This window comes from Pezoporus wallicus, unplaced genomic scaffold (assembly GCF_028554395.1).
Source record: "Pezoporus wallicus isolate ANWC-B61680 ecotype Strahan unplaced genomic scaffold, APGP_CSIRO_Pwel_v1 scaffold_2617, whole genome shotgun sequence".
In the NCBI taxonomy this organism is placed as follows: domain Eukaryota; kingdom Metazoa; phylum Chordata; class Aves; order Psittaciformes; family Psittacidae; genus Pezoporus; species Pezoporus wallicus.
In genome coordinates this window covers 593,717-615,332 of record NW_026637592.1, presented here as the reverse complement: position 1 = coordinate 615,332, position 21,616 = coordinate 593,717, and the positions used below count along the sequence as shown (strand labels likewise).

The following is a 21,616-nucleotide window of genomic DNA, read 5'->3' as shown; positions in this document are numbered from 1 at the left end:
TTCTACTTACCACACACGTACACTTTTAGTGCCTGTTTGACTTTGAATGACAACATCTTCAGAACCTCTATTTTGCTTAGAAAGACAACATTTCTAAATGTGTCCTTCTCAGTAACTTTGACTGAAGATCCACTCTGCTTATGACATTAAAGGTCAACTTCAGAGCAGTTCTCTTTGTTCTTCCCTCCTTATGTTCTCCTCACCTTGACTGCATGAGCTTCCTCATCGAATGAACTCAGCTCACAGTAGATTGAGACAAAGTGTGAGCCCACAAACAGTTTGGGTGATCAGGGAGTTTGGGGTTGAGATAAATACGATGTTATAGCTTTACCTTCTGGGACCAAAGGGGCTATGACAGTCCTTCAGCAGGATGTGACTGAATGCCCTGTCTCTCAGGATAGAGGGCAAGATTTTGCTAGTGGACATGGTAAAGGAATCATGCTTTTAAATAAAAAGGGAACTCAAGGTTTTCCATTGTAAAACTGTATATGAAGTATCTTACAAGCTTCTGCTTGGGTTTGGAATATTTTACAGACCTTTCTAAGTTCAGACACATGCACAGCAGTGGTGCACAGATAGCCTTTTAGAACAAACCAGAAGAGTTCTGTTTATTTTCTGCACCTCAAAGAGGGAATTTACTATATAATACTTTAATCCTTTCCGCACCCTGGGATGTACACTGTGGGGTAAATTTTCAAAGCACAGAGCGTGGATTTAGCTGCGCGACTCTTATTGATGTTAATGGGAGTCACACGGCTAAATCCCTACACAGCACTTGGACAATTTAGGGTTGTGTGTCTAAGAAAGGACACTGGTTTGAGCTGATGAAACAGCTGGAAATGAAACCCCATCAGAGCACATCATCCTGAAAGTTGTCTGGTGTGACAATAAGAAATTTAATTACTAGATATACTTGTGTCCTAGTTCTCTGTGGTAACACTTCTGCACACCAAGCTTCTTTTTCTAACATCTGTCCAGCCCACTGTGACTCACTTATTATTTTACTGCAGGTATCTAAAATTTGTATTACCTATACGGTTCAATATTTTTTATGAGAATGTCAAAAAGAATAAAAATTAACTGTTTTTCACCTTTCACTTTGGGAAATAAGTATTTAGCAGTTTATACATAATCTCTGTGTGTGTAAGATAGTGTATTTAAAATAAAAGTTTAAATATACTTAGTTAGATCTATCATTTTTATTATTGAGTTATGAGTTAACTAGAATTAGTTTGATGGAAACACAGATAATGCTAAAATTAGTCATTTGCTCAAGAAAAGGCATTAATAACAGAAAGCACATTGCCATTTTGAGGGGATTTTTTGAGGGCATGCTGGGATGGGACAGCGAAAAATATGTTATTTCTGCTTCTGTGTTTCTGTTCTGTTTCTAAATGAATATGTAGTTTCTGTTTCTATGATAGAAAGAACTAAAAATGCTGATCTGCTAAACTTTATTTGACAAACCAGTCAGTAGTGAGATTTATGCTACTCAGTACAAATCCCAAACATAAAACACAGAGTTACACGAGTTGTTTCCAGGGTGAAAACTTGGTTGAGTCCATCCCTTCCTCTCCTAGCCTGACCTCTGCAGGAAGATTTCCATTTTGAAGCAGGATTCCTGAAATGTTTGCATGTGCATAGACACCATTCTACCACAGATTCCACAAATCTTGTAAAATGGAAAGAGATAAGTGGATTTTTTAGAGGTCTTGCCATTTTAGATATATTCCTTAGGTGCCTATTGCTAGGTAAGTTTCCTCAAATACATTATTCAGAGTAATGGAAAAATCCACAGGCGATGTTTAGTATTATCTTAGTATTCTAACATATATATCCCACTTTCATTAGTGATGACACAGACTTGCTTGAGAGACCTTTGCTTAACTGTACTCTTTTCCTCCTCCTCTCTAGTAATTTCCTTTGAACTATGGATCAAGAAAGAGTTAGAAGGTCTTAGAAATTAAAGGTGGAATAACTGCTTTGCTTAGGTAGCTGATTTGGCCCTACACTGGTGGAATATGAGACAATATTTTCCAATGAAGAAGAAATACAATAATATGAAAGACTATTTCCTAAAAGCAAACATATTTATTATGACGTTTGGTAATAGTACATTTCATTCTTATTTCCTTTACATACCCACTTGGCACAAATATCTTGCAATAAAGAGTATTAATCTTTTTATGTTCAGTTTTACACTATTTTTACAACTTGATCATCAGATTAGGTATTACTAGAACATTGCTTACTAGTGTTAATGGTTCTAGTGTTGATTATTCTTTCACAGGTGATAACACTTTTCATTCTGTTTTTAAAGAGTTCTTGTGGTCATTTTAAATTAGCATGTATTTTTACCTATAATATAGAAGCAAGAAAATCACTGCAAGAAGCGTAAATATTATGCTGATGTGCTTACTAGGACCTTTAAAGCAATTTCCAGACCATGGTGCTGTGCCTTTAAAAAGTAAAGTTCCAATAGAAATCCATTAACTACTTTCAAATACAGCAACCCTCCTGTCCAGCTGTGAAAAGTACTAGATGATACTTATTTGCCATTTGTGTTATTTACGGTCCATGACTTTTATGGTAACTGGTTCCTATTATTGGTTTCTATTAATGTAAAACATAAGTGAACATAAATGAGGCGTGAATCATTTCTTTTTATTAGCCCCACAGTCTTCACTCAGTGCTTGCAGTAACTCCAGCTGTGACTTGTTAGTGATAACCTATTTAAAGAAGGATATCTTTAAGAATAAAGGGTGTGATTAAGAGTCTTTGTCTATTCATAGTTTCAGAAGGTTTCACTAGTTCATTGCAGGATCAACAATGATGAAAATAAATTAAAAATTCATTAGCAACACTTCTAAATCCAAAATTGCCACTAAACTGTCCTGAGCATGATATAGCACTAATTATACTTCAGGTAAGTTCTCACTGGTTAGTACTAAAAGCAAGACATAGGATATGTCACTTTGACAGCACAGGAAAGAGCTTCTTGCTGCTATTTAACTGTGTTAAATGGTAAAAGTTGATATGATCAGTTATTAAACAACATAGTCTGTAAAAAAGGAATTAGTATATATAGAGATTTGTGGAAGAATTACAAGCTTGCTTTTTGTTTTTAAAGAATAGTGAAATTAATGTGGAATTAGACATTTTAAAAATAGGCTATATGCCTATATTATTTAAGTCAGTAGTTTGAATTGTATTAGAAGAATTATATCTTAAGTCATGTATTAAGTTACCTTCCAGATAGCTTTAGAGTTCAATTGAAAAGACCATGTTCTTTAAGGTAAAACATTTATCCTGTCAAAAGGAAAAGACTTCAGCTTTCTACTTAAACAGAATCTAGACACAGTTAATACTTGTGTATCAGATTTCATTTCACCCATACCTTTTTTCTAAGGAAAAGCTAAGTTTTCGTAATCAGTTCTAACAATTTATTAGTTTAAAATAATAAATATTTATTAGTAGCTAAATAAAACTGGAGGGGACCTTTCTCTTTGGAGCTTTAGAACATGTTATCAAACTTTGTGTTATCTGTAACTCTCTATCAAAATGAACTGCTTTAATTATTTTGGAGGAAAAGTCTTGCTACACTTCCCACACATTCTGTGTCCTCTTTCTTTCATCATTGATATGTCACGAATAAAAGAAGCAAAGGAAAGAACTGTAACCCTACAATAAAATACATTATACTATACCTTTCAGGGGCCTTTCCGTGATACTGCTGAAGTATTTTGGCAGCGCCACAAGCCTTTGGAACCAACCTTGCACATGGCAGCATTCATCGATTCACCACTGGACAAGGGCAGAGAGGAAATGAAAAGGGAGGATTGGGGAAACTGCATACATGACAAAGAGTAAGTTCTTTGTTTTTTTCTTATATTATGAGAATGCTTTCTTTATTCTGTTGTTTTCAGAAACCTTTCATGCCTGACAAAATGAAATGTCAAACCTGACAGCTTACTAGCAAACATTCTATGAACATCCTTCTAAATTCTGTGTCCTTAGATTATAAACTGCTCAGGACAGAGACCCTATCTTGTAATTGTGTGCCATGTGCCATCCGTATCTATGAAATTATAGAAGAACTTGTAATACTAATAATAATATGGGGTGCAACAGATGGGTTTCATGGGAAATAAGAAAACAAATGCAAATTCTGTTTTACCACATGCACTTTGCCAAGGAAAAAATACTGGTTGGTCTTCGTATTCAGTGAGTTAACAGATTATGTGAGGGAAGAATGGTATTGCATGCCAAAGAGACTTGCTTTCTCCCCCAGGAAGTTAACAAAGCTCACTTGGAAGGGGCAGGAGCATATGTTGCACATGTTAGAACATGTAATCATTTGTAAAACTGTATTCATCTTTGAAGCAGTTTGGTTTCCTAAGCCATCGCATCTGTAATAGTGTCAGGCAGACCAGTTCTTTTCCGTACAATCCCAAATGCAGACATAATTCATGGCAAAAGATTTAAGGCTTCTGACCCAAAAGATTTAAGGCTATTGACAAAATATTTCCATTTCTTTTCTCATCATGATGGAACTCTCTTGTCCAGTCATAATAAAGGCCTGTTAAGTCACTTGCACTGGGTTTGTCATTAACTAGAAAAAATTGATGTTTTGTCAATTTTTCCCTTGGATTCACTGCTCTTGGCAATCCTCTGGCACTTTAATACCAGAATTCAGGATAGAAAGGAATCACTTTTCCTCATGAGCAGCTTGTGAACCACTGATTCACTGGAAGACAATGCTTTACTATCTTTGATCTGTTTCAAACTTTTCCATCAGCTCCATGCTGCTATGTGTTAGGACTAGTACTTAAGAATGCCAGAATCAATTTCATTTGCATGGTTTGGCTTTTCTAATTTTATTGTTGGATCATTTTCCTGATTTAATATTAGCTTTAAATAGAAAGAAAAAAAAATCTTAGTTTGGCTTCTTTTCCACATTTAGGCAACGGTATTCTTTATATTTGGTGCAAAAAATGAGATCTAGTACCTTCTATTCCTGTGGTAACAAAACTGTAACTGAGTTAAGTTACAAGTAAAAAATAGACTTCTGGTTTCTACTCCTCTTTGTGTTCTTTTATTTATTGACTGATTCATTCAAAGTGAAGATGGATGATGTTCTTCATTTAAAGGCGTAACTATAATGCCCAGTCTTTATTTGATGAGGTTTACCCCAGACACTACTGTGCCAGCAGTGTCAGAAGGTCAGATCTCATAATAAATATTTTTCTGGCTGTCTTCAGTGAGCGAATTGTGAAGCTTTGGTCCTGTACAGTTAAAATTTGAAGCCTCCAACTTAGATATTAATTGACATGGGATCTTTATTTACCTTATGGGTAAAGAGGCATTTAGAGCAATCCTTAATGCACAGAAGCAATGTCCTAACACCAGTGATGCTCAGCTTCATGCATGCTAAATGTCTAGTGTATTATACATTTTCAGGCTGTGATCATTCTGTCTGTGGTTCATTTTCAACCAACCATGGAAGGATCACATCTGTAACCTTGAAAAGGTGATGACAGAGTTGCAGGTCATCATCAGGACTTACGCTCTCTAGTAATGCTGCAGCTGCTGTGTGGGATGCTGGTCTCCAGGGAGAAGTCTGCAAAGGGTTACTCAGATTCTGCAGTAGCTTTTTTTCCTCACCAGTGTCTATTATAAATTGAAAAAAATTCTGTCTCAGATTTCTATGTAATTGTGTACTTCAGGACTGTATTTCTTCCTGGTAGTGCTTCCTATGTTGATTATTCTTTTGTTTTAGAAAATAAGGAGGGAATGAGCAGCAGAAGTATGTGGCATTTGTTGGGAAAGCTTGTTTGTGTAAGATGAAGTCCTGAATACTGTGTGATATCTTTTGAGATAGACAAATTGTCAGTGTATACCTGCAATTTCCAACAAAATTCAGAATTCCCAGTTGCCTCTGATTATCAGGGTGCTTTAAAGCAGAAATGTTTTCTCTAAGTGTTTCAAGCTCTGAGAAAGTTATTGCTTCTGATATAATGCAGAAATAATTGACAAAGATATGGGAGAGTTTGTGACAGACAGAAGCAGTACAAATGAAAGTAAGAGAGAATGTTGTGCTTCCTTAAAGCAACTGCTGGAATTGAGCAACTGAGTAATCTACCCTAATAAGAATGATTCCTTTTTTCATGTAATTGAAGCTGTTACTGCCTTATTGTGATATTTTTCATACAAATGAAGTGATTTCCCCCTCTGCTTCAGTAGGAATGACAATTGGACTCCTTCGGGATAGCCTCTTAATAAAGTAGTGTCTAGTTTGAGACACCAACTGCTGGATCTAGCAGATTTATATCACTAAGCGTGAAAATTTCTATATTCAGTTGCGTGCAGCTGCACTCTGGACTAAAAAAAAAGTAAATTATTTTCATTAACATTGCTAAAATCTGTCTCACATAACACGCCTCATGCTTCAAAATATACAATTAAATATCTTTATAAAGTCAGCATACATCAGAATGAGTTGCAATGTGGTGATAGAATAGGGGTAAACCAGCAGTAGTGTAAGGCTGAGGTTTCCTGATTTACTGTAGTCTTCTGGTGTGACACGGCAAGTCATCTCAGCTTCTGGCTATGTCCGTGCTCTTTGCTGCGCTGGAGATAGCCAAGCCAGTCCTGAACGCACTGGCAAGCTTGTGTGCAGCAGCGGTGCAAGGTTTGCAAACCCTGCCTCTCATGTGCTTTGTGAACACTGCAGGAGAATGTTTTGGTTAGAACCAGGTTAGGGGCTTCTGTGCTGTGCAGTGCTGTGCACAAAAGATGCACTTACAGAGAAGTTAGTGATCTAAATAAGCTCTATGCTTCAGTGGTATGAGCTGCATGGTATTAATGGTAATAACATTTAAAAATCAGGGAACTTCAATAAGATTTAAGAGTTTAAAAAATCCTTAAATTTCTACATTTGTAAGATCTTTTCCTGTATTTCTGATTTAGCTGTAGTGAAAATGGCTTCTACATTTAAAGTCACACAAATATAACACATCTGAAAACTTTCTTCATATGCTTTGCGACTTCAGCAATCTGCATATTTTCCGGACTGTCATTGTATTGTGATAAACAGGGATTATCATATATTTTCAGACAATGTTTTCTTAACAATTCAACTTCTATTTGTAACTCTTCCATTTATTTTAATTACTAGCACAGTGTGCAACATTTATTAATCAGCAGAGTCTTTTTAAGTTAAAATACTAAATTAGCTAACCCCATTAACACAGAATACTCCAAACAAGCAGTAATAGGAGAGGTAGTTACTGTGCAAATTGTATTATACATGCGGGTGCTCTAGGGCACAGTTAAGCATGATTACCCTCTTTTGATCCAGTATTCCTCTGCTTCTTCCAGCTAATTTCCACTGGAAATTTACAAAGTGGTGCCTTCATTTTTCCATCTTAATTTTTCTAATGAAGTTCTGGTACTTTATAACACTGGGGATGCAGATAATAAGTCTGTGCATAATTAAGAAGTTCCAGAATTTACTACAGAAGAGATCTTTTATTTCCTGCAGGAACTAGACTATGTTTTCCTTTGTCACTTTACATTATTGCAGAGAGGAGTTAAACAAAAAAGCCAGAAGATACTTAGATTTACTGATGTTAGGATAAAAGTGACTGATAGTTGATTAAAAAGTATGCAGTTAGTATATTGCTGTGGACAATATGTTTAATAATGCACGCAAAATAAGTTTCTTACGGCAAGATACTGCAGTAAAAGTAATCTGACTAGATATGTTAAACAAAATATTCTGTCTTTATTTTTGTGAATAACATTTTGATTTTAATATGCACTCATTATGAACTAGATAATGGCTGTGCTGCTGCACTTGTTTTGCTATGGAAAACCATTGTATTTCTTCCTTTGTTCCCTCAGTGATAAGATAGACGTTGTTGGGTTTGATAATGAAATTACTTCAGGTATAACACAAATTTGAAAGCTTAAAATTAATTTCATGTTTTATTTAAAGAAAATAAAATATAAAAGAGTGACAACTTTCTGATAGAGAAGTACAGTTTGTTTGAAGCTAATTGTTCATGGTCTTCTTCAAAGTAAGGTAAAACTGGTTTATTCAAGTTAGATCAACACAACAAGGAATTGAATTGCTCCTGTCTAGAACCACAATTTGACACCACATTGTGCTTCTAAAGTTAAGATTTTGGTAGCATTTTTACTACTAAATTGCAAAACTGTACAGTACATACAAATATTATGAAAGTCTGAAAAACCACAAAAGCAGAATATTCCTTCTAGTTCAGGGGTTTTAATATTTCTTATTGTGTCCTGGTAGTGCAGCATGTATGGCAGTCTGTCAGGAGATGTACTGCCAGTTCTTTCTCAGAAACCTGGGTAAAGTCTGAAGCATTTCTGGTATCAGGATTACCTGTTTGTCCCGCTAAACGGCCGGGATTTTGCCTCTTAGGCAGGTCCAGAAAACATGCTGAAGGACTACTCTTTTTTTTGCCAGCGTTTAAATTCAAGAGGAGGTTAATGCCTCTGAACTGTGTCCTGTTGGTATCATACAGCATCGGGATGGTGCCACCCAGCACTAAATGATGGATCTGACAAATCCTCCTTCCTGTTTGTGCTGCTGCTCTCTCGTTTCACATTGTCATAGACAGAACCCAGTATCTACTGCTGCTTCTGTCATCTGGTCAATCCAATTGGGAAGTCTTCAGTGTCTAAAATGCTTCTTACATCTCCTGTAACGATAGTGAGAGATAACGGAGGAAAGAAATGGTAGGTGAGGCATGCAGGAGGAAAGAGCATGAGGGCGTAAAAATGTGGAGAAAAGAAGGATTAGAAAGGTGAAATTAATCATAATGAATAGTAGGGAGTTGCAGGATAGGATGAGTGAAGGGAGAGATAATTGTTAACAAATATCTAGAATATCTTTCAAAATTCAAATACATGCCACTAGCAGCTGTCAGCTCCAGGATTGGCTACTATGTTGAGGCTTCTAGATCTTTTTTATGCTTATTAGGTTCAACATAGTGTGGTCTTGGCAACCATGCAGCTGGCCTTCATTACCAGTGATTCTGCCAGCTCTGGTCTGGTGCTCCCTCAGGTTATCTATGTGTAATACTGCCGTTTGTAGAACCTGAGGCCTTTTCCCATTTTTAGTTCCAGCTCTTTCCCCCTGTCTTGAATGTATTCTTTAGCATATCTCTCATTCAAGCTTTTGTCATGGGTGAAATGAAATAATTTTTCAGTTCTAAATTTATTTCTTGTTCAACCCCCCCTTAAATCATCAACTTTTGGAAAGACTCAACTTATGCTGTGTTTTATGGCATAATATAACACCAGTATGGAATTTAATTCTTTTTTGATCCTGCTACTACTATCTCTGTCATATTTACTGAAAACCTTTCAGGATTTCTGAATTTACATTTAAATCGCAAGGAAAGGCTGAAGCACAGATGTTAGAATCCTGAGAGTGAGCTTTTTGAGGAAAAAATTACTAAGGTCTAAATTTGTGCGCATCATACGATTGTCTGGATTTAATTTTCTTCTCCTTCCATCACTGTCTTCTGTCACATTCAGAGCACATAATGTCATTAATTTGGGGAAAAGCTGTGTCAGGTGTATATACAGAGCTACTGAACACAATACCATTACTGAAGTCTTTTGCAGTGCTGTTGCTTTTTACTATTATTATTGGTTGTGGGGGTGTAATGACTTCTGTATGACTCCCATTAATTTGGTTACCCTACTTAACACAAAAAATTGTTTTAATGTTCTTTTTAATTACTTATTCCTATAGAGTAATGAGAATTCTTAGGTGCTTTAAACAGACAGTGAATTTGCAAGCATATGATCCTTTCTTGTAGTTAGATTGTTAGCACTATAATGATCTACCCACCTGGCTCTGACAGCAGAACTGCAGACAGGATTAAAGAAAGAAAGTTTCTACTTCAGGCTAATTTATACCATTATACTCTACTATATTTTAGTTATTTCAATTTTAGTATTTTTTTATTGTTCAATGTTCTTTATCAGAAATTCATAGTTGATTTAATTTTTCTTTTACTCAGCCATAGACATACATTCCAGGCTGTATGGCACATGCTCCACATAATAATGATCTTAGAGGAGATAATGCAGAAGATCACATTTATGCTAAGCTATACATAGAACATGCTGTTAGTGCTACAATGTGTGTATAGTTTTGTTTGGAATCGTGGTAGAACATAGGATTACTGTGACCATTTTTTTGCCACAAAGACAAAGATTAACTGATCCACAGTAAAATCAAAACCTCTATGTAGGCAATTGTATAGGGAAAACTATAATAATTTACTTTATCTTTTAATTTTCTCTATTTTTTTGCCATTTTGTATATAAATTTTATGGATATAGCATTCCTGTTAAATTATTAATACAATGGCTCAACTACATTCTATGCATACATGGGCAAATCCCTAAATGGCTAGCCTTGTCTTCTGAGCTATCCAATCCCCTGAGAAAGCCAATTTTCTTTCATGTCTGAACAAAAGAAAAATGTACTATTAAAATGCAATTCAGAAGTGATAAAAACTGCAAGTGGAGCAGCCACTTCACAGCACCTTCGATATATTCTCTGGGACACTGGGGCCACATTAATTTTTTGTGTGTGTGTGATGTCCATCCCATGTGCAAATGAGCATTACAAGTACCATAATCTGTCTTATGTGAGAGTGTGCTTTCCCTTGAGTATACCCATGCTACTATAGCTTTGTATAATTTAAAAGTCTGCTAACTCAGTGGTTTTCTTTCACTAACTTTACATGCCATTTGTTTGCGGTACTTCATGGATCAAATTGATATAGCTGGCAAGATTCTAAATGTGTTTCTTTTTACAAAGTGGAAAGAAAGAAATGTAACTTAAGCAAACAAACACTTAAACAGTTGCTGATGGATCAGTTAGTCCAAATAAAGAATTTTCTGAGTCTGTATCAGCTGAGAGACTAAAGGTATTTTAATCCCTATTTTATCAAAAACTTATTTGACTGTCTAACTCATAGGGATTCTAGATTCTGAAATGCTTTCAACTAGGAAAAGGTTTTACTTAACTATACCTGTTGTCATGGCAGTTGAAGTGACGTGTTAAAATTCTGAAGCATATACTTCTAATTTTACTGTATAATATTTTTTCCTGCACTTGTAGAATAAAGAATGCATGCTGCTTTTTCAGAAGACCAGCAATTATAACTTAATTCACAAGGTTTTACTGTTTATTAAAATGTACTTTTTTTGCTCTTGTGACTCTCTTGCAAACTGAAATAGGTGGAGCTAAGACATCTTTGTAGGGTCTTTTGCAGATCCTATACACACAAGAGATTATTCTCTTTCCTCCATACCATTTGCTGTGGAATCTACCCAGAAAACCTGCAGTTGTCCTTAAGAGTTAGGGACATCCATCTGAAAAACTGTTCCATGACCAAGGCAGGTAGCTGGAGCTTCACTGTTCGGTGGCACTATGCAAGCAGGGAGTCTGCCGTCAGTATGATCAAAGGTGAAGGAATCAGATTACAAAATATTGCTAATTAGGACAGCATTATAACTTGAGAATTTAGCACACAATTTGTGAATACAGAAGAAATAATTGCTTTGTGGTCTACCAATACGTGAAAGTCAACAGTACTACTTGTATAAGTTTCTATTCTGCTAAATGACAGTACTGTTCATTTAGCTTTGATTAACAGATATCAAATCATGCATATCTAGTTTAAGGTACAAGTGAACCAAGTTACATGTTTGTACAGAAAGTCTTCATTTTATCCCAATGAAAGCCTGTATCTCTTTGCTTCAAATTTAATTTGGAAGCAGCTATAGGAGATATTGCAGTAATCCTCTGACAATAGTGTTCACAAATCATGTAGATGAGTCCCCCACTGATGAGTTTTAGTGGTGTTCTTGGCGGTCTTGGGGTAATAGTAGGACTTGATGATCTTAAAGGTCTTTTCCAACCTAGTTGATTCTATGATTCTGTGATTCTAGTATGAATGGGGAACATTAAGAATGTAGTCGAAAGTAGCAGGAACATATGTTCACGTCACCTTCTATAGCACTGGTATCTATGATTTACATCATAGTGTTGCATCTAGAGTAGAGCATAATAGATTTTAAAATATTCTTGATTTCCAGATTTCTGCCATTTTCTTCGTATAACAAAGATAAGAAGTATGACCCATTGATTCATAGGTCAGGCAAATATGGCCATGAAGCATACGGAAATAAACACTTCCGAGAAGAAAATCCTAAGAAGTGGGTTGCAGGCAAGGTAAGTCACTGCAAAAATTAAAGTATAGCTTACTTTTTTAGATTGTTATCATATTAGAACTCGGTGAATTTGAGCCTTATCCAGAGATCATGGAATCCAATGGGAATCTTTCTAGCATGTTATAAAATTACACAGAGCAGATGCAATGAAATTTTGGATTTCCTCACCTCTTTTTCTGGTAAGTATGATTTGAGGAAGTTCAGCACCTACATGATAAGCATTTAAAAGCCTGATTGAATACAGCGTTGGTTATGTAAGTTTTGTGAAGTTCTGTTCTATCTGTGTTGCCTTTTCTGAGAGATTTTTCTCTCCCTGTAAGCAAGATTGCCTATTTACTCCTGCATATTAGGATGAACCTTCAGAAAATGATGGCAAAACCTGATTAATAACAACAAAAAAGCAAAGAACTTGAATTCTTTGTAAAATTCTAAAAACTAATGAATAGCCATTTTTTATTGTAAGATAGTCTCATAAAATTGCCTGCTTTGTCAGAAGCATCTCATATATTTCTGGTTTTGTAATGCTATGAGAGGTAATTTTCCTCAGAACATGTTCTAACATGTGTTTGTGTAACATTTGCATTACTTCTACTTGTACTGGGTATCATAATCTCATTAAAATTTCCCAGAAAAAGAAAGATAATGGAGTTGGTTGAGAGTGAACCACAGAGCCACAAAGTAAGTTAAGTGACTGGAGCATCATTTGTAGGAAGAAAGGCTGAGAGAGATGGAACTCTTCAGTTTGGAGAAGTTCAATGGGAGATCTTAGTAGTGTGTATAAACACCTGATAGGAGGGAATGAAGCAGAGGGAGCCAGACTCCTCTCAGACTCAGTAGTGTCCCGTGACAGGACAAGAGACAGTAGACACAAACTGAAATGCATGAAATTCTACCTGAGTTTTACTGTGAGCGTGACAGAGCACTGGCACAGGTTGGCCAAGGAGGTTGTGGAGTCTCCATCCTTGGAGGTATTCAAAACGCCACTGGATATGGTCCTTGAAATGCGCTCTAGCTGAGTAGGGGGCTTGGACTAGGTCATCTCAAGAGGTCACTTCCAACCTATATAATTCTGGAATTATGTAAGATGTGATTACTTATTCCTCTGAAAGTAACTTAACCTGTGGAAACAACAAGTTCCAATGAATCTTGTTTTAAGAAGTAATATTTCTTAGAAGAATTCTTTATAAAAACTTGAAAAACTGTCTCTGAGTAAAATTTTGGTATTTGAACATACATTAATTAAAGCTCATTACAAATAAAGGCCCAGAGATCAAAATTCAAACAAAAAGATGTGACTTTGTCTTTCAAAAGCAGTAAGTGGAGGATATGACTGGCTGGACATCCACAGCAAAAATATGATCTATAAAAATGATCTAAAAGTCTTACTGGTGGTACAGATCTTGTCCTGTAAAGACTCTTACTTTCCCAGTTCTTGATCAGGCTCAGATGATGATAATAAACAATGTAAATATATTTATATTGAATATCATATCACACATCATATATATAATATTATATAAAATATGAGCTCAGCTGAAACAGCTAAACTCACTTTGCGTTAACACAACATACAGCCTTCCAACCCAATTCTAAATCAATATGACCCTTCCATTAGGAGCTGCTTACCCAGAGAGAGAGAAGAGAAAAGAGCTGGTTTTGACCTACCTGCTGCTTTAATGGTCATTATTATCAGGAAAACCAAAACAAAACAAAAAAAACACCTCCCCAAAAGCCAAAACAAAACCAAATCTGAACCTCTTCACTACATTTTAATGGAAAAAGTTCCTATGTGCAGGTGGGAGGTCATACTTCCCTTACTGTTAAACTCGAAAGAAGTCTCTGTCACTTTCTTATTTCTCAGCTGTGTTCAAACTTTGTATATATGAGTGCTATGAAAAAATTATCCTGTTCTAATGAATCAAAAGGCTAAAAGGCATGTATGAAAATATTACCCCCCAGAATTTTTGCTTAACGCTTTGTCTGCTAAACACAGCCCTCCTTTGAAATCCCCATGAGATGATATTTTTGTGGAAGAAACTTCTATTACAACCTGAAAAGCTGACAACCCTGCTGTAACAAATATTCAGCTTCTGACAGTATTATATTACAGAAGTTTCTCTTATTGCTGCTGGTAAAGACAAACTACTGTGTAAGTTTTTCCAAGGAGTCAGTTCAGTTGTCAGTGGTCAGTGACCACTCTGAGCTGCTACGAGCTGGCTATTTTTAAACCACATATAAAAATGTTGCCCTGTATATGTTCATGAGCATATCCTAGTTGTATTTTCCTGAGGTTTTCATGTGTTTATAAGTATGCATTTTAATTCAAGTCACAAAAAGATTAGTATGTAAATTATATAATTACTTTAGAAACAAAATGAACAACAAAGCAAAATATTGCCTTGTTAAATTTCTTCCGGAAAATGAAAGGGTATTAGCATAGACTTCCTCTAAACATTATAATTACCATATCTATGTAAGGAAAAGTTAATAGTTCTTCTTTTCATCTAGTTATAATCTGAAAAATTTTATCTCCTTCACTTTACATTTAAAAGAAGTTTGAGTGAAGGGAAAAACTGTTGTATTCTAATTCTTCATTAAAAATAAACAAGAAATAGAAGTTTTATACTTCTGAAGAGGGCCTACAAGAGTGCTGGAGAAGGACTCTTCATCAGGTACTGTAGCGATAGGACAGGGGGCAAGGGGTTTAGACTCAAAAAGGGGAGATTTAAGTTACGTATAACAAAGAAATTCTTTCCTGTGAGGGTGGTGAGGTGCTGGCACAGGTTGCCCAGAGAAGCTGTGGCTGCCTCATCCCTGGCAGTGTTCAAGACCAGGCTGGATGGTGGCTTGGAGCAACCTGTTCTAGTGGAAGGTGTCCCTGCTTGTGGCAGGGGATTGGAACTCTATGAGCTTTAGGGTCCTTTCCAGCCCAAACCTTTCTATGATTCTGTGTGAAACTGAACCTAGTTAGTTTACCCAATTGTAAATCACTACAAAAATAAAAATGGTTGCATGTTTAAAGGTTAATGTTATATGTCTAAATGCAATGAAATGCCTTTGATAGAATTTATGGTAGAAGTATCAATATGAAAAATTACCAATCACTATGAATTTAATCTACAACAATAGGTTTCAATGTAGCTGGACAGTCAAGGGATCAAGTAAGCTAACTATAATCTCTGAGTTGTCAAAACCCTCACATATGTTCACATTTACTGAGGCAGAAATTATAGCTTACAGCCTTTAACCAGTATTGGAATTAGTTTGCATATGCATTTAAAAAAAATGACTTTAATGGCAGTATTTAATGTTTTCTTGTTTGCAAAATTCAGGAAGTGACATTTTAAGGTGTTTGTTCCTGACAGATTCTTCCCTCTGATGCCTTATTATAGGTGCATTACAGTACAACTGCATTACTGTTTCATTATTTGCACAGGCATTTTGGCCCTAAACAGAATTTTATTATCTAAAAAGCATAAAAATACCCAGTACTGCAAAGAATTAATTTAGAGAACCTAAGCATTTTGCACAGAACATAAAGTTGACCTTTACCGTCTACAGCTTTTGGAATGGAGTGGGATGTGGAACACATCATAGATTTAATGTGGCACAACACTGTCTGCAGAAACTTGGGTGGGACTGTGACTGCCTGCTCATTGCACCCGATGAATCTGCTGTCACCAGCATCCTGATAATAATGAACATTCAGCTTAATGACCGTGATTATGATTATCATAATTGATGTGCAAGTGCAGTGTGTGGGAATCATTACAGCTGAACTGTACAGCAGAGAAACATGCTTTAGTTATGGATAATTTTACTTTTATGTATTGATTGGGATAAAATATGCTTTTCAAGTTCAACAGGCTGGCTTGCTATAATTTTAGGAAGATTTCTACATGTAGGAATTGATGATTATAAGTTTCCTGCAAAATAGTCATTCTAGCTGTTTGTTTGGAATTGTTTCATTCCATTAATAATGGGAAATAATTAAATAATTAGACATTGTTGAGAGGAAATCACTTATAGGCTACTGCCAGTGTTAATCAAATATCAAGTTCAAATATTTCTGATTGTCATGGCTTTGGTTATGCAAGGAGAAATAGCCCTTGTAATTCCCCATCAACACAACTCTATCTTTGGTGCAGCTGTAGAAATGGTGCTGTAGTCAATACTACTGGCATTTTCACCCTGTATTGTGTAGCCATTAGAGCAGGCAATAGTTGATCCTTATATAAATTATATCACTTCCATCTCTGTCACCAGAGACAGAGAATTACAGACAAGCTTAATAAGCAAGTGGTCTCTGAAACTGGGTAACAAAATTGGCTTAAAATCACTTTTACAAATTCTCCTTTTGATTTATTTTTTTTATTTTTAGTAAATGTCATAATGTGCTGTTGAGAAGGAAGTGTATTAAAAAGGCAGGAGAATGTCACATCCAAGAGTGGGAACACCAGACATTACCTCTCATTCAGAGGACTAGAATGAACTGTCTGTCACAATAAGATGCCCCCATTCAGTCTCCCAGGAAAGCAAATCTTAATTTCAAGTTTTGACAGTTGACATGATGATCTTTCCAGATTCCTTCCTGAATGACTGTGTTATATTTACAGAAATACATTTTGTTATGAAGATCACTTTCAGAGCTCCCCCTGGAAAACTTCTTAAGTTGTAGATTGTTTCCAGAGAAATAATCCTTAAGGTCACCACTGCTGGGCTGCCTTTGGAAATTGCTACTCTAGATATATGTAATGCAAGTAATTATTAACTACCAGCAATATTTCAGTTTATTTTCTTAGGTGTAGAAGGAAGATAAACACTGTGAAGCAAATTAAAACATACAAAGTGTATCCCTGGCTACTGTTTAACTAAATGCAGAAAAGAATCTGTGGATAACCAGGAGGCTGAAAGGAAAGGCTGAAAAAACCTTTTTGTGAAGGTTACTGATGAGTTACACTGTCTGATTTTGAAAGAGTACTACAAAGTAGTGACTGAGAAGAGTCAAGACGTTCAGTTATTTGCATAAGAAAAGATACTGCCACCATTTGTCTGGTCAAATCCACTCCTAGTGGTTATTTGTAAGGGTTTGTGGGCAAGTAGTTGAATGTTTTCTAAAACCTGATTTTCAGTTCTGTAATTTCTCAACGGGAAAATGCAGTCCCTTGATTATGATCCAAGGCTTTGAAGAATAAATTGATTTGAAGAGAAAATTAGATGGTACTTATTATACTGTCTAACTAGCAACCCTGCATCGTTTGTCTGCTGGATGATAAATGTCTTGCTTTGACTACCTTCTTCATTTCATAATGTAACTTGTATGGTCGTGGCATAAAAGAAAATCTTACTTTTTAGTAAGAGCTAACTTCAACCAATATTTCCATGAAGGAGATATATGTATGCTTTAACTTTCTATATAATTATCATTGTACACATTACTTAAACATTAAAGTCTCTTGTTTAAACAGAAATACTTCAGAAATAGAGTATCTTAACCAGTTCCTTTAACACTTGCTTGGAGTACAGTACAGTAACTTGTAGCAGAGCTTTTACTGAAAAAAATAATCATCTGAGCTGGAAATGGTAGAGTTTGAAGTTACAGCTATAGTTTTTAGGTATTCACTTTTTGGTTATTATTTTGTTGGTTGGAAATGAAAATCCTCACACTAAACTCGGAAGTGGGTGGCTGTTTGATGACAGTTTTGGATAGACTGGTCATCATTCTTGGAATTAAGATCATATATCTGCCAAACATAATGTATTTCAATTTGATTTAATTTGCAACAATGTTGAATTAAAAAGGCTATATTTTGAAGTCACTTGAAAATATTTATGGAACATATCTGCAAAAGCAAGCAACTTATTATTTGATAGTACACATCCAGACCTTGTTTGTTCTGGTTAACTGGAGTTGAAATGAGAGCACTTACCATTAGCAACTGAATACCCTGCTCTTTTGAAGTACAACTTGTTAGGTATGAGAATCTCAAACTTAGGGGGGAAAAAACATAAAAGAAAAAAGAGAAACAATAAAAAAGTAGCATATTAACAGACTTTGCACACTAATGTGAAGCTGCTCGATTGAGCAGTGTAGTGTCAACCATGTCTTTCTTCTAATGCTAAAAGAAATGCACATAGACAGAGTGACAATCAGACTACAGCCTCCCATCAGCTGTAATTAATCTTTTAGTTAACAGAGACTAGAAAAGCTTCTCATCAGCCTCTTCTGAGGCACCCTGTTTTTTGATGTTTGCATTCTGAGTAAAATTGTCCCCACCAGTTCTAACAAACTGAAACACCAGGCTAATTATGGCAGCTAATGAAGTGTGTGGAACGGTCACAGCTTGTCGTGAAAGTGTTCCTTCAGCTCAGATTAGAGTTTCATCAATCACTTTTTTAAACTGATCCAGAATTGCTTCTGCCCAGTGCTTGGCATTTTTAATGCTATTTCTGTAATTGTTTTTTTTCCCTCCAAAGCTTAGGCTGGTTTTTGAAATATTACATTCTCAGGATAGGACTTACAAACTCCAGTTTATAAAAAACCATTTCATTATCGCCTCTATCAGCTGATCAAGTGCTAGAAAGCTAATAAAAGAAGCAGAAATATAAAATTTGATATATTGCTTTTAATCCAGCTAAAGGTAGCAATAAAGCATATACACATATATGTATATGAATCATTATTACTGTGGGCTGCATGTATACTGCAATCTCATGAGACATGGTTTGTGGTTTGGATGGTTCAAATCCCACTGAAGGACCTAAATGAAATGAATGAGTTGGTCTTAGCTTATTTGCTAGTGGATTGTGGTCCTCCATATATCACTCAAAGAGTTTGACATGATTTGTAGTTTTTGCAGATGCCCAAGCCTTTGGCAGGAGGAAGACCATGCTATTTAAAGAATTTCCACACTTCAGGTCAAACCCAAAGTCCTCAGAGAAGTATGGGAAACTTTACGGTATAACTTATATTGCTACTACCCTGTCAATGAATAAATTAGCATATAAAACATTGTAAAACCTCCTAGTTCCTGTTCATTTGTAAGATATAATAGTTTTCAGCTATAAATTGAAAGTTCTACATAGATACTAAAGGCATAGACATTAAAGAAAGTCTGAGTCTAAATTCTTTCCTCAACATGGACAACAGAGTGTAGAATTTAGTTTGGAAATTATCCAGATGAAAACTGAAATAAACTTTTTCTTATATGCTACCATAGAATATGTTTGCACAAGTTGTTACATTTAGTATATGACACATATATTCATATCAGAAGCAAGATAGCATGATTTTAGATTTTGAAGTGTTCAGTAACCTATCTTTTACTTTTCTGAACACTGCTGAATCTGAAATAATGTTTGGCTGTAAATATCAACTGTTTCTCATCCCCAGTTTCTCAGTCAGCAGCAGTTTGACAGAACTAGCTTCATGCCAATGCCACAAATCTGTGGCACCTGAGTGAATAATCAGTGTTGCTGATGCTGTTCCTGAACTATATCAAAGTACTAGTGGATCTACACAGGAGAAAAGTGCCTCTGAAAAATAAAGATAAACATGACACCCAAAGAGGATATGTTAGCATGTATGATAAAATAACAATAGGGATTAGCCTAAGAGCCATTGTTCTAGTTTGATTGGTTAGTGAACACTTCTGAGCCCTGGACAGGTTATGAGTAGTTTTTCTAGTGTTAACTGCTCTCCAAAGCAAGCTGCCTGCAAAATGAGAAAGGCTTTTTCCTGTTTAATCATTTCTATCTTTTCTGAAGGTAGTTTAAATTTACAAACAGAAAACTGTTTTTCTCTGCAGGTTTCATGACTGCTAGGGCACACTGCTGACTCATATTTACTTAGATGCCTGCCGGGACCCCCAGGTAGCAGAGCTGCTACCTGGCAGCCTCCAGCCTGTTTTGCACCTGGGGTTAGTCTGAGCCAGGTGCACTTGTCCATACTCTATTTTGTGAGGCTCTGTCAGGCCATTCCTTTAGCCTGTCTACAGCATGTAATAGTCCTCAAGTGTATCAATGGCACCCATTATTCTGGTGTTGTACATGAACTTGGTGAGAGTGCATTCCATCTCCCACCTCTGGATCAGTGATGAAGATGTTAAACAAGATGTGTCCCAAGATAGTACCTGAGGAAATACGTTTGTACCCAGGTTCTACTTAGAGTACCATTCACTGCTACCCTTTGAACCTGATATTGCAGGCAGTTATTACATCTATTAGTCTGCGCATCTAGACTATGATTTACCAACTCAGTTAAAAGGTTTCTCTGGGAGATAGTGTTGGAAGCCTTGCTAAAGCTGAGCTAGACAGCATCCACTGTTCTCCTTTGATCTGCATATCTAGTAATTTCATAACAGAAGGCAATCAGCTTTGAAAGCATCATCCAGAACAGTGTCAAAAGAGATGAAATCTAACCGGAGTACTGGTTTTGCTGCACGTGCCAAATACAGCACAGAGTCAACATGCTTTTTATCAATTCTATTTAGAATGTGATAAAAACTTCCTCTTTTTTTTTTTTTTTTTTTTTTTAAAGAGATACAGCTTAACCTGATAAGATAAAATCTATTTTCACTTGTGGATTTCAACTCAGAATTTTCCCAGTGGCATGGTTTTGGCAAGTTAGATGTAGTTGCAACTTGATCTTGGCAGGTTAAACATTTTCTGGGTTTAGTCCAGCAGGTTAAAAGTGGTTCTGAGTTTGTCTTGGCAGTCAACACTTGGCACTGGCTTGTTTTCAGCTGGAAAGAGAATTTTGTGGTTGAACAGTTTAGACAGTGGAAGGGGCAACTTATAAATGGCATAAGAAGTCAAGATACTTATCCGTATGTGCATCATTTTCTAATACAAGTCCTGTTGCTAGCAGAGTGTGTGTGATGGGCAGGACAAGGATTTGGTTTAAAATACAAGCACTATGATAAAAACATGTCCTTTACTTTCTCATGAGATGCTTTTAAGACTCTCTCTATTTTTCTGTACACAAGAATGTAGTGTTAAGCATAGTTCCACCTCAGATTTAATAGAAGCTTCATAAAAGGGTTATGTATTACTCATCAGTGTGTTTTCACACTTGACAACGTTATTCATACATCTTAAATAAAGATTTACATCTACTCCCCTGCAAGAAGTAGACATTTGCCTGACAATAGTAAATAAACACCTCTAGAGATTCTGAATACCTACTGAACTATTTCAACTGCACTTTTGCTTTTTAGCCCAGATTCAGTAAAGTTCAAGGGTATCCAAGTATGAAATAGGTTGCAGAGAATTTCACATTAGTTTCTTAATTTAATTTACTTGTAAAAAAAGGCACATTAGTTGA

The 21,616-nt window shown here is 35.9% G+C and overlaps 1 protein-coding gene across 5 annotated transcripts in view; it reads left to right on the top strand.

Moving 5' to 3' along the window:
- The window catches only part of SPATA17 (spermatogenesis associated 17), an 80,958-nt gene that overhangs the window by 51,365 nt on the left and 7,977 nt on the right, over positions 1-21,616 (top strand). For 4 of the 5 annotated variants that reach the window (XM_057406435.1, XM_057406434.1, XM_057406436.1 and 1 more), the window contains 2 exons: positions 3,715-3,866; positions 12,157-12,292. In XM_057406435.1, coding sequence (XP_057262418.1) covers positions 3,715-3,866; positions 12,157-12,292 — 288 coding nt within the window. Of the gene's footprint in view, positions 1-3,714; positions 3,867-12,156; positions 12,293-13,000; positions 13,217-21,616 lie in introns of those variants that run through there. The other variant, XM_057406433.1, reaches the window with a different exon arrangement.